This window comes from Ornithorhynchus anatinus, chromosome X1 (assembly GCF_004115215.2).
Source record: "Ornithorhynchus anatinus isolate Pmale09 chromosome X1, mOrnAna1.pri.v4, whole genome shotgun sequence".
NCBI lineage: Eukaryota > Metazoa > Chordata > Mammalia > Monotremata > Ornithorhynchidae > Ornithorhynchus > Ornithorhynchus anatinus.
Window position 1 is genome coordinate 117508355 of NC_041749.1, and position 13118 is coordinate 117521472.

The following is a 13118-nucleotide window of genomic DNA, read 5'->3' on the forward strand; positions in this document are numbered from 1 at the left end:
AAGTGCTTAGTACAATGCTCTGTACACAGTAAGCACTCAAATATGATTGAATGAATATATACAGATCAGGCCCTGCCCCACATGGGGCTCACAGTCTGGAGGGGAAGGGAGAACTGGTATTGGATCCCCATTTTGTACATGGGGAAACTGAGGCACAGAGAAGTGATATGACTTGCCCAAGGTCACACAGCAGGTAAGTGATAGAACTAGGATAAGAACCCAGATCTTCTGACACCCTGGCTTGTGCTTTTTTCCATTAGACCACACTGCTTCTGACTACTAACAGCCTTACTTGCTGAAATCTGACTTCAAATTCCCCTTGCCTGAGCCCCGGGTGGGCCTCCACTATTCCCCAGACTAGCTGTTCTGCCTGATCGAGTTTGCATCTACACGTTCCATGAATTTCATGGCTTTCCTAGTCCTCCTGAACCAAAGCGTCCCCCACCTAATTACCCATCTAGGGTAGCAAGCTGACCCACAGATACAAACGCCTCTCCCACACTTGGGGCCCTCCCAACCCCAGCCTTCCAATTGCCCTGGAAAACTGACAGGTTCACTCTATCCCCCTCCTCCCTCCAACATTCCCAACCTACCCTTCACCAATCCCCCTCCAGCCCTGCCCTGGGTGATCAGTGACCAATCAAAGAGGGGTAAGCAGGAGAGAAGTCCCCCCTGAGGGCTGCTGGGAGCTCTGCTCTGATCCCACCCTGATTATTCTCCAGGGCCAGGCAATGGGCTCTCAAGAGGGTGTGGAGAAATGGGGGAGTCCAGAGAAGAGCCCCAAATAATAACCCTGGTATTTGTTTGGTGTTTACTTGGCAGCCTAGTGGAAAGAGCAGGGGCCTGGGAGTCAGGAGACCCAGGTTCTAATGCCCACTCTGCTGCTTAATGCTGAGTGAACTTGAGCAAGTCATGTAGCTTCCCTGAGCCCTAAATTCCCTCTTCTAAAAAGTGGGGACAAAATACCTTATTTCCCCATTTCTTAGTCCGTGAGCCCCCCGTAGAGCTGTCCAAGCTGATGACCTTGTACTTACCCCAGTGCTTAGCACAATGTTTGGAACATAGTAAGCACTTAATAAATGCCATGATCAAATGTAAAAAATATTTTAAAAAACTTTGTGCCAAGAACTGCGCCTTCCACTAGACCTGCTGCTAGAAATGAGTCCTTTGGGGAGAGAGGAGAAGGATTGGGGGTATTATTCTGGAGGAGAGTGGACCGAGAGGGAACTTTTATAGGGAGGAGGCTGGTCAGCCGTTCTCCAGGATCACAGAGGGCTAAACAAGAAGAAATGAGTCTTGAATTGCAGCAAGGAAGAGGTGGGTTAGACCTAAAGGAAGAACTTCCTGATTATTGGGGGATTCAACACTGGAGCAAGCAGTCAAGGAAGGGTGTGTGGCGGGGGGGGGGGGGGTCTCCATCCCTGGAGACTTTATAAACAGAACAGATTCCTGTCTGAGTCAATCCATTGGTAGTATTTATTGAGTCCCTACTGTGTGCAGAGCACTGTACTAAGGGCTTGGGAGAGTATAGTACAAGAGAGTTGGTAGACAATCTCTGCCCTCAAGGAATTTACCGTCTAGTGAGTGGGTCAGATCCTAAAATGAAGATAGGAGGAAGAAGAAAAGGGGAATTAGGTACCTGAGTTGGGCTCATGAAATGGGGTCTGTAAGACATGTGCCTAGGTGCTAAGAGTGGTTGTGGAGGTGCTGAAGAGGCAGTGTTGAAGTGGTGGGACGACTTCCTGAAGGCGATGCGATTTCAGAAGGGCTCTGAAGCTGGGGAGAGCAGTGGTGTGCTGGAGATGAAGGGGGAGGGAGTTCCAGGTAGCAGGGAGGGAGGGGTGGGTGGTGGGAAAGATATGAATGACGCATGATGAATGGGTCTGTGCTGGAGGATTTGGGGGCTCACTTGTATGAAGGCAGAGGGCTGGACTGAGCAACCTCTAGAGGTCGTGGGTTCTAATCCTGCCTCTGCCACTTGTCAGCTGTGTGACTTTGGGCAAGCCACTTAACTTTTCTGCTTCAGTTACCTCATCTGTAAAATGGGGATTAAGACTATGAGCCCCACGTGGGACAACCTGATTACTTTGTATCTCCCCCAGCATTTAGAACAGTGCTTGGCACATAGTAAGCGCTTAGCATCATCATCATCATCATTATTATTATTATTATTATTACCTGAACCCACCAACCTGTCCAGCTCCCTCCTCTACCCGAACCCTCACTAGGCTGCCAGGCTGGCCAGTGTGGCCCGGAGTAAACATCGTTGGCCCAAGTCACACTATTGTCTGAACTCTTCTCAGTTAATCAATGGTATTTACTGAGTGCTTACCGAGTGTGAAGCACTGTACCAATCACATGGGCTGGGGGTCAGAGATCCTGGGTACTAATTCCAGCTCTGGATATTTTTTTATGGTATTTGTGAAGTGCTTATTATGTGTACCAAGTGCTGGGATAGATGCAATTCAATCAGGTGGGCCACAGTCCCTGCCTCACATGGGGCTCACAGTCCAAGTAGGAGGGAGAACAGTTATCAATCCCCATTTTACAGATGAGACAACTAAGGTACTGAGATGCGAAGTGACTAGCTCAAGATCACACAGCAGGCAATTGGCAGAGTAAGGATCAGAACCCAGGTCCTCTGACTCCCAGGCCCGGGCTCTTTCCACTAGGCCATGCTGCTTCTCCTCACTTACCTGCCGTGGGACCTTGGTCAAGTCACCACATTTCTCAATGCCTTAGTTGCCTTAATTTCAGTAAAATGGGGAATCAGTACCTTTCGCCTTCCTACTGAGACCTTCAGCCCCACGAGAGACAGGGACCATGTCAAACCTGACTATTGTGTATCTACTCCAGTGCTTAGTACAGTGCTTGGCACATAGTAAGTGCTTAAAAAATTCTTGTTTTCTTATGCTGTCGAGTCATGTCTGACCCATAGCGACGCCATGGACACATCTCTCTCAGAACGCTCCACCTCCATCTGCAATTGTTCTGGTAGTGGATCCATAGAGTTTTCTTGGTAAAAATATGGAAGCATTTTACCACCTCCTCCTTCCACGCAGTTAACCTGAGTCTCCACCCTCAATGCTCTCAATGCTTAGAGAAGCAGCGTGGCTCATTGGAAAGAGCACGGGCTTTGGAGTCAGGGCTCATGAGTTCGAATCCCAGCTCTGCCACTTGTCAGCTGTGTGACTGTGGGCAAGTCACTTAACTTCTCTGTGCCTCAGTTCCCTCATCTGGAAAATGGGGATTAAGATTGTGAGCCCCACGTGGGACAACCTGATTCCCCTGTGTCTACCCCAGCGCTTAGCACAGTGCTCGGCACATAGTAAGCGCTTAACAAATACCAACATTATTATGCTCTCCCATGCCGCTGCTGCCCAGCACAGGTGAATTTTGACTTGTAGGAGATTGCCTTCCACTTGCTAGCCACTCCCCAAGCTAAAAATGGAATGGATATGCCTCTATTTGACTCTCCCTCCCATAGTTGTGACTGGTAATGGAAACTCTCCAGGTGTGACCCTGAGAGGGGTGTTTAACAAATACCATAATAATAATGTTGGTATTTGTTAAGTGCTTACTATGTGCAGAGCACTGTTCAAAGCGCTGGGGTAGATACAGGGTAATCAGGTTATCCCACGTGAGGCTCACAGTCTTAATCCCCATTTTACAGATGAGGTAACTGAGACACAGAGAAGTAAAGTTACTTGCCCACAGTCACACAGCTGACAAGTGGCAGAGCCGGGATTCAAACCCATGACCTCTGACTCCCAAGCCCAGGCTCTTTCCACTGAGCCACGCTGCTTCTCATTATTAAATACCACAGTTATTCTTATTACTAGGCCATGCTGCTGGCCATCTGTAATTTATTTTAATGTCTGTCTTCCCCCTTGATTGTAAGCTCCTTGAAGGCAAGGATTGTGTCTACTTACTCAATTATACTCTCCCGAGCACTTAGTGCAGTGAATGAGTAAGTGCTCCATAAATCCCATGGATTGATTGATTGAGGAAGGTCTCCCCTGGGGCTCCGGCCTTGCTCCCCCGTGGCTCAGGTTGGCTCTTCCGGCCTGATCCTCCAGATCACTTCCGCTGGAGGCCTGGTCAACTTGGGCCTGGCCTAAGTATTAGGAAGCAGGAGCCTAAGGTAAAATAATGGGAACAAATCCCAAAGTCCCAGCTCTGCTGAGGTATGAACTGGAAAGAAAGAGTCCAAAGTGAAGAGCTGCATCAACTCTCCCAGAGAAGTGGGGGGGGTGGGGGGGTGGGGGGTGACAGCAACGGGAGTTGGAGAAAAGGGGGGGGTCAGAGGGAAGGGGCATTTAATGGGTTAGTTTTAACCAGAGGTGGTGGCGTTGGGGCCGGTGGGCTTGGAGGGAAGGGAGGGCTCACTCTCAGAGGCACTATAGAAAAAGAAAATATCTAGAACCTGGATGATAAAACTTCAATCAGCTGGCAAAGAATAAAGTCACAGTCCTCTTGCCCCCTCCTGACAGTGCCCAATGTCTCTTGATTCTCCTGACCCTCACCCCTTTTTCTTTTACCCCTGAGTTAGATGTGCCTTTACCCACTCCTCTCAGCAAAAAGAACAAAGTTCCAGTCTCCTCCTCCGCTCCTAGCAGATAGTCACAATTGATAAGTCCTGGAAAGAGAGTGATAGAGATAGGAGTTCAAATTCCTAGGGCAGTGGAGAGAGATGGAGGGAAACCCAAACACAAGCGAGACTGAGAGACATCCAGAGACAAGAGACTGGAGGGAAGGATATGAAAATCCCCAGACCCACCCATTCAGAGAGAGAATTGAGGCTGTACTGGGGACCTTAGGTCGGGACCCTTGGGATGCTTTCTGGGAGGGGAATAGAATTGTCTCGTGTCAACGAAGTTCCCTCTGCCCTGAACTATCAGACAGGGCGGGGGACCTAGGGCCACGGTTTGGAGGCTGAGCCGAGACCCTGGAGTTGCTCAGGCTGCCAAGCTTCCGGCTCATAAGCCGTATTGTCTCTGTCCCTCGGAAAAACCCTCCTAATAGAACTATTGACCCGGGGCCTTTCCTGCTTCTTCCCTAGGCTCCGGGGGTGAAGGGTGAAGGTGGTGTCCTTCAGTCCCTGGCTCCCCCGCAACCCGGAGCCCAATCACCCGATCAGCTACCTTCGAGGGACGCTTGGCAAAGCGTCTGTCTGGGCGGCGGGACTCTGAGCACCGTCTCTGGCTTCCCATGGTCCAGTGAGCAAGATGGCGTCTGCCTCAAAGGGCCGGCACGGGGGAGGGGAGCCATTTCCAGCCCTGGGGTCTTGGCCCTGGGGGCTGGGGGGTGGGCTGCACATCCATGAGCCCCTGGTGAGCCTCTACACTACTTCCCATCCCTCCCTGCTCTTCCACCATCCCCTGGGTCCCACCCCCAGCCCTGTTACCCCTACATCCCACAGAAACTCAATCACACTGCACAGGGACATGCCAAGCAACACACATCACCCCCTCAATTCCCTAACCACATTGAGGATACTCATTACCAACTCAAAAAAGGTCACCCCCAAGACACTTTGGACTTCCTCTGGCCTCAGCTCAACGCCTCACTCCAGGTCTCTGCCACCATTTTTGCCCGTCCCCCACCCCTCTGCTACCTAGTATGCTCCCAGCCTCCCTAGTCCCACTGGGCTCAACCTCCCCCGCCCCCACCCCCACCCCCACCCCCACCACACACTCAACTGGGTCCTTCGGTGCCCCCTACCCCAGACTACCCAGTCAGCTCTCCTCAGCTATACAGCCACCAAAACCAGCAAGATGGATCCCACCCTAGCCAACCCATGGTACTTCGCAGGACTCTTTGGGACCCCTTCCAGTTCAGAGGCTTCCACCACAGTCCCTCCCACCCCATCCTTGACAGAGTCCCATGATGATCCAGGAGGGGAGCCGGGAGAGGTCGGGGGTTGGGAGTCAGTCTGCCCAGGGACTCACGCAGACACGCTTAACCCAAAATAATTTTATTGTTGCTGTTGCTTCTGATACAAAAAGGGAGTCCAGAGAGAGTGGGCCCAGGGGGCCTAGGGATGGGGGAAGAGGGAAGGAGACTCTCAGTGGCCATCACCTTTGTTTCTTACAGCCCAAGGGCCAGCAAAACCCATCCCATCCCCCAGTCCTTCCTCCCAAAATCCAGAAGGGGCTACTGGTGGGGTCAGATTGAGGGCCACACACCTCCGGGCCACCACTCTCTCTCCTTCCCTCACCCCCAGCCCAGGCCGGGGGCTCCCCGCAGTAGGATGCAGAGTTTTCAAGTTTGAGATTTACCAAAAATACAGTAAACACACATTCCCTAAACACTCCATGAAGTGGTAGCTTACCAAAAACAAACCCCAATATACCAGAGAAAAAAAAGTAATAAAACTGAAACACACCCTTGGCCAACCCCTCCTCCCAACACCCCCCACCCCCAACCCCCTGTCATTCCCCCATCCAAGTACCCAGAATGACCCCTCCTCCTGGGAGCTCGGTGCAGGAGGGGAGATTGTGCTGGGAACAGTAAGGCTAGCTAGCACCAGCTTTGAAGAATGACCAGCTGCTGGCGGGGGGAGAGGGGAGACCGGCCAGAAGGTGGGCATGGGGGGGTCCCTAGGAGGTTGTCAGCACCGTTAAGTCTTGTCTGGTGATGTACAGTGTGGAACCGAGAATGGAGAGAACTGTGCAAGATTAAGGGACACGGCATCTCTGGGAAAGGTGGGGAGGGTATGAGGCGGAGGGGCAGTGATTCCCCACAGGGCATTCACAGCATGATCTCATGTGTGTCCACACCATTTCCAGGAGGTGGGGAAGGGCAGAAATTACTCTCCCTGTTTTCTGGATGGAAAGACAGAGGCTTAGAGATGGTTAGTGACTTGTCTGGGGCCAACGAGTAGTAGGGTAGAAGCAGGTTTGGGGCCAGAATCCCCATCTGCCATGTACCTGCTCTTCCCTCTGGGACCCTCTGTCTTTCCTGCCCAAAGCCCTTGGGATTCCTGGAGCAGTGGGGGACACGTTTGACTTTGCCGGTGAGCATTAAGAATCCTTACGGCTCAGGCACCTGATCCCGGGGACACCCCTTCTCTTTCCTCACACAGGCCTGGGGCCAGGCTGCCTGCAGGCCCCTGAGACAAAGACTTTGGATCAAAGACTCCAGCTGCCCAGCTGGCAGCAGATGGGATCAACGATCCCTCTGCCTGCCAATGCTGCGCCCTGCACCCAGGGTCAGGGACCAGGTCCCGATCCTGCTGGGTGGCGGCAGCCTGATGGGCGGGACTTGGACTTGGGGCAAGTTTGATTTTCAGACTCACCCGCAGCCGGAGGGCACTCAGGCTCTTGCTGGGAGCCTAAGGGCTGGTGCCCATTCGCCTGGCCAGCAAATTCCCTCCATCTCTCTGGGTCCCGGCCAACAGGCTGTGGCCCAGCGTGGTTGGAGTGGGCTGGCTCTAGGGCCCGAGAGCACACGGGCCTCATGGCCAGGGGGCTCAAGGGCAGGGTCTGGCCCTGAGCCAACCAGCCCCGCGGAAGGCGGTTGCGTGTGGGGAGGCTGCCCGTGCCAGGAAGGAGCAGCTCTCGGCTCTCCCCTTACCCACCACAGACTCGTGGGCCAGATTTCCCCCCGGCTGCTCCAACCAGGTCTCTCTAGGCTCCCCTGCGGGCATCCCTTCCAGGAGCCTGGGCCAGCATTTTGGAAACACAGCTTCCTGAGACGGTGCCCGGGGTGGTGGGGATCAGCTCTTATTGCACATGTTCACAATCCTGCACATGGGAAACCCTGGGGGGTCCTGGGGGTCGAGGCGGCTGCAGCTGGCTCTCGGAGGCCAAGAGGATGAGTATGGGAAATGGATATGGAAAAAAAAATCACAAGCACCAGACAGCTAGCCGGCCCAACGCCGGCACAGCATAGCACCTAGGAGGTGGCCGCCAAGGGCCCGGCTCACACCTCTCCGCCGCTCCTCTCGGCGGGGGTCCCTGGGAGGAGGGGCAGAAGGAGGTTGGCAAAATAACATTCTTTTTAATTTACAAATATTAAACACCTTTGGTTTTTTTTTTTTGGTTTTTTTTGGGTTTTTTTGGCTTTTATGTTTTTCAACAAAAAGATACTAGGTCAAAAAACCGGTCCCCATCCCCACCCTGGCCAGGTCCCCCGGGGCGGAGGGTGGGGGTCGGGGGAAGGAGGGAGGGGAGGAGAGACAGAGGAGATGCTTTGGTTTCAGTCGGTGGCAACACCGAGGTCTGGGTGGCTCGGGCTCCGGCAACTAGTAGAGCTGGAGCTGCAGCTTGACCCGCAGCGGGGGTGTCACCTCTCCCTCCGGGGTGGCCCGGGCCGGCCCCGGTTCCTGCCGACGGGGCAGGGGCACACTGATGATCTCCAGCCGGTAGGTGCCGGGCACCGCCTTCTTACGGCCCAGGTGCAGGTAGCTGAGTCCCTCCCGCTGGTGGAGGCGGAAGACTCCATCTTCGTTGCCGTGGGCGATGACGTAGCGCACCCGGTGCTCCAGGGCCTCCAGAGCCGGCAGCAGCTCCAAGATGTGCTGACCAGGGGCCAGGGCGGAGAGGTTCAGCCCGATGGAGAGCGGGGCGTCTGTGTCCACGCTGGCCATGCTCACCCGGGGCTCCTGGTGGGAGGGTAGGGGAGAAGGGGCTGGAGCCTAGAGACCCTGGGTCGGCCCCTTCAGGAGGACTGCTCCCGGCTGGGGTCCTGGACTCCGGGCTCGTCCAGGGCCGTGGGGACCGGGTCCGCCCCGGGCAGTGGGCCTGCTCCCACTCTTCCAGCGGTCAGCCCTCCCTCCGAGCAGGCCCGACCATACCTGTGTGTCCACGGTCTCGTTGGCGTTGCGGCGCTGCCGACCCCTCTTGGGATAGCCGTTGATCTTGCACTCGTAGCAGGTGTCCGGCGAGAGGAGGTTCTCTTCATCTTCCTCGGGAATGGCTGGCAGGTAGGGGTTCTTGCCGAAGCCCAGGCCGGAGACACAGTGCCTGGGATAAGTGAGTGGGAGTTAGGTTAGGCAGGGAACCCTGGGCAGTTCCCAGGCAGCTCCTCCCTCTCCCTCTAAAGCGGGCTCCCCTTTCCCACATCCTCACATCCCACGTTGAGCCTGATTCTCGCCCCAGCCCTCACCCCATTCGCAAGTGGTTTGGGGTAGGGAACATTCCCCCACAGGAGGCAGCTGGGACCCAGAGGTGGACTAGACGTGGCAGAGATGTGCCAGGGGCAGCAGTAGTGAAGAGGACTGGGTAGGTTGAGGGACAACTGTGGTATTTGTTAAGCGCTTACTATGTGCCAGGCAGTTTACTGAGCGCTGGGGTGGGTACAAGCAAATTGGTTCGGACACAGTCCCTGTCCCACATGGGGCTAACAGTCTTAATCCCTATTTTCCAGATGAGGTAACAGGCACAGAGGAGTGGCGTGATTTGCCCAAGGTCACAAAGCAGAGAAGTGGTGGATCTGGGATTAGAACCCAGGTCCTTCTGACTCCCAGTCCAGTGCTCTATTCACTAGGCCATGCTGCTTCTCGTGGATGGCCCAAGGAGGTCCCAAAGGGGTCTCTAGAATGTAGGCTGTTTTGGGGCAGGGTGTATGGGTGGACAGTGTGAGGGGGGGGGGGGTGCCAGCAGCAGCAGCAGTAGTAATGGATGGTATTTATTGAGTTCCCACTGGGTGCAGTGCACTGTACTAAGCGCTTGAAAAAAATACAGCAGAAGCCTGAGAAACAATTGCAGCCCACAAAGACTCTAACGGGGGGAGACAGGCACAAACTGTCTTATACTTGTCTTATACTTGAAACTATTTACCAATAGAGTAATTGGAAAAAATAATTGACTGGAGAGTTCATTAGGCAGATATACACTATTCATTAAACAGGAGAAGCAGTGGGGCCTAGTGGAAAGATCTCGGGCCTGGGAGTCAGAGAACCTGGGTTCTATTCCTGGCTCTGCCACTCGTCTGCTGTGTCACCTTGGACAAATCACTTTACTTCTCTGGACCTCAGGTCCCTCATCTGCAAAAGGAGGATTCAATACCTGTTCTCCCTCCTTCTTAAACTGCGAGCCTCATGTGGGACAGGGACTGTGTCCTATCTGATTCTCTTATATCTACCCCAGGGCTCAGTACAGTGCTCGGCACACAATAATCATTTAACAAATTCCATAATATACACAAGTGCCGAGGAAATAGACATCTGTTGGTGCTTCAGGGGTGTCTGAGTTCTAGGCTGTGGGCCTGTCTGTGCTCGAGTAGACAGCCTGGGAGTGTGTACAAAGAGTAGGGGCTAGGTGGGTGTGCGTGGGGGTGTTGTGCGAGTGCACACATGTGCCATGTATGTTTGAGCATGGAGGAGTTGTGCATTCTGGGGTTCCCTCAGGATGATAATGATAAATGATGATGATGATGATGGGACTGTTGGGGATTATGGTTAGAATTAAGGTCGGGTCAGGGTTGTAATCTAGGGATTGAGATTAAGGTCAAGGTTAAGGTTAGGTTTTGGAGGTGGAGGTCGGGTCGGGGGCAGGGTTTGGTTTGGGAGGTAGCGGTCAGTGTCAAGATAGGCTAGGTTAGAGGTGGCGGGGGGGAGGAAGATTGGGGTGAGCACTTACCCTTGTCCAGCTCTGAAGTAGCCCCCGGGGCAGCCGCACAGATAGCCACCATCGGTGTTGGAACAGCCATAGCTGCAGGGGCTGCCCCCGGCTGAGCACTCGTCCACATCCTGACAGCCTCCGAAAGCCTGGTCGAAGTCAAAGCCGGACGGACAGACACACTTGAAGCTGCCCAGAGTGTTGTAGCAGGATGCTGAGCCACAGGGCGAGGCGCTGGAGCACTCGTTCTCATCTGCGAGGGGAAGGTCCTGGTTCAACTGGAACCCAGATCCACCCATAGCCCACACCTCGGGCCTGCTCAGAGCCCAGAAGCCAGATGTGCCCACGGCCCAGGGCCTAGATCTGGGGTCTAGAACCCCGGCATACTCAGAACCTGGGCACAAGAGATCTGAGCTCAGGTGGGCCCAGAGCCCACAACCCAGACCTGAGACCTTAAACTTGAACGAGGGCAGAGCCCAGACCTAGGCCGTGGGAGTCAAGAACTCGGGCCTGCCCAGAGACCAGATGTGAACGTAAGGGACCAGAACTTGGGCCGGCCCAGCGTCCAGAACCCAGACTCAGGGACCAGAAACCTGGGTGGCCCCACGGCTTGGGACCTTAGAGCCTATCAGGACTGGGATCCTGTGCGAATCTCACTTTGTGCTGTGCCAGGCACCAGGGCCACGGACCAGGCAGTGAAGAGGCCGGTGCCCATTTCTGCTCCCGGCAGCCACGTGGCCCTGCTCGTGTCCTCACTGTGGGGGGCTAAAGGCTGGGAGGACTTACCTACACACTGATTCCACTGGTAGTGCTGGACGTAACCCTGGGGGCAGCCACAGCGGTAGCCGCCCAGCATGTTCTGACAGCCATGCTGGCAGCGGTGGTTCCCATCACATTCGTCCACGTCTGGTGGAGAGAGAGGGCCCAGTCTGGATGTCAGCCCAGATGCTTCCTTCCCTTTCACTCACCCATTACCCAGGTTCATTTGTCCACACCTTCCAGCCCCACTGTCCCTTTTCCCGGCCTTCTATCCCCCAACTTCCCTCACCGCCCTCCCCCTGCCCTCCTGCCAGCTTTCCCAATCACGTAGAGGCTCTACCTTCGCAGTTGATGCCCGAGCTGTCCAGGGAGAAGCCCTTCTGGCACTCGCAATTGTAGCTGCCAGGGGTGTTCTGGCACTGCCCCTTGGCCCCGCACAGGGTGGGTTGGGATGTGCATTCATTGTTATCTGCAATGTAACAGACCCACTGGGTGTCACGATTGAAGAACACAGCTGTACGGGTGGATGAGGTGTGGTGGAGGGACCCGGGACCCTCTGGGATGATCCTTCCACTCCCCTTTCCCCAGCCTGCCCTCTGCGGGGAAGGGGCAGAATCTTCCTTAACCAGGAGCTAGTCTCGGCCTTTGGAGTCTGGGCCATGGGAAAAACTGTTGGGGCTTCAATCCCAATACTATTGACCAGAATGGGCTGTCTGGGCAGCCATCACACAGCACTTCCCAGCATTCTTTGGGGCCACTGTCAGGCAGAACGCTGGGCTGGACGAGACCATTGGTCTGTCCCAGGATGATGTTGCTTGTGGTCTGAGGGAGGAGACTTGGGGCCACAAGATCTATCACCCGCTCTCCAGAACACCTCCCTCTCTTTCCCCCTTGTCCCCCCCTTCTGCTAATTGGCACAAATGTCCCTCCCCCACGTCACATTTCCTCCCACTCCACACCTCATCCTCGAAAACAGACATGGAGGGGCAGAAGCAGTGAGAGAGACAGAGAGGCAGAGAGGCACAGAATCAGAGCTAAACAGGCTCCGAGACATGGAGGGGCAGAGACATGGAGGGGCAGATAGACATGGAGGGGCAGAGACAGAGAGCCAAGCCTAGAGATCCCAAAAGAGATGACTGACACAGACAGCGGGTCAGAGACAGAAGTGCACGAGAGCCTGTGACTCGCTGGATGACAACTAGGAAGGTGGGAGAGAGGGAGGAGCAGGTGGCCAGAGGAGGGGGGCTTGTGGTCAAGGAAGTGATCCCCCAGTCCTGCAGGTCCCTGGTGCCTTGATGTTCTCTGGTGAGGGGCTTGGGCCCTGTCCTGGGGGTCCGGGTGTGACTCACCGATGCAGGAGGAGTGGTGCTGTGTGAAGCCAGGAGGGCATTTACAGTTGAAACTGCCGATGGTGTTGACGCAGAGGAACTGGCAGTTGTGCTGCTTGGAGGAGCACTCGTCCAGATCTAGGGAACCACGGCCAACGGTATTAATGAGTGCTATTGGTAAAGTGCTGACTGTGTGCCAAGCACTGCACTAAGTTCTGGGATAGATGCAACATACGCAGTTTGGACACAGTAGGGAGAACAGGCATCTTATCCCTGTTTTAGAGATGAGGAAACTGAGAAATGAAGTGACTTGGCCAAATTCATCCAGCAGGCAAATGGCGGGGCCAGGATCAGAACCAAGGCTTAGATTCTTTCCACTAGGCTACTACTCCCCACCATGCACAATAGCACACACATGCCCCTCCGCTCCCCGCCCCGGCCCTTCAAGACCAGGCCCTCCATACCA

At 54.7% G+C, this 13118-nt stretch overlaps 1 protein-coding gene across 1 annotated transcript in view; it reads right to left on the minus strand.

Moving 5' to 3' along the window:
• Positions 1–5961: 5961 nt before the first annotated feature.
• The window catches only part of FBN3 (fibrillin 3), a 100402-nt gene continuing 93245 nt past the window's right edge, over positions 5962–13118 (minus strand). The window contains exons 60-65 of the mRNA XM_029051471.2: positions 12674–12790; positions 11665–11793; positions 11352–11471; positions 10587–10818; positions 8801–8969; positions 5962–8608 (exon numbers count right to left, since the gene is read on the minus strand). Coding sequence (XP_028907304.1) covers positions 8249–8608; positions 8801–8969; positions 10587–10818; positions 11352–11471; positions 11665–11793; positions 12674–12790 — 1127 coding nt within the window. The 3' untranslated portion in view covers positions 5962–8248. The remainder of the gene's footprint in view (positions 8609–8800; positions 8970–10586; positions 10819–11351; positions 11472–11664; positions 11794–12673; positions 12791–13118) is intronic.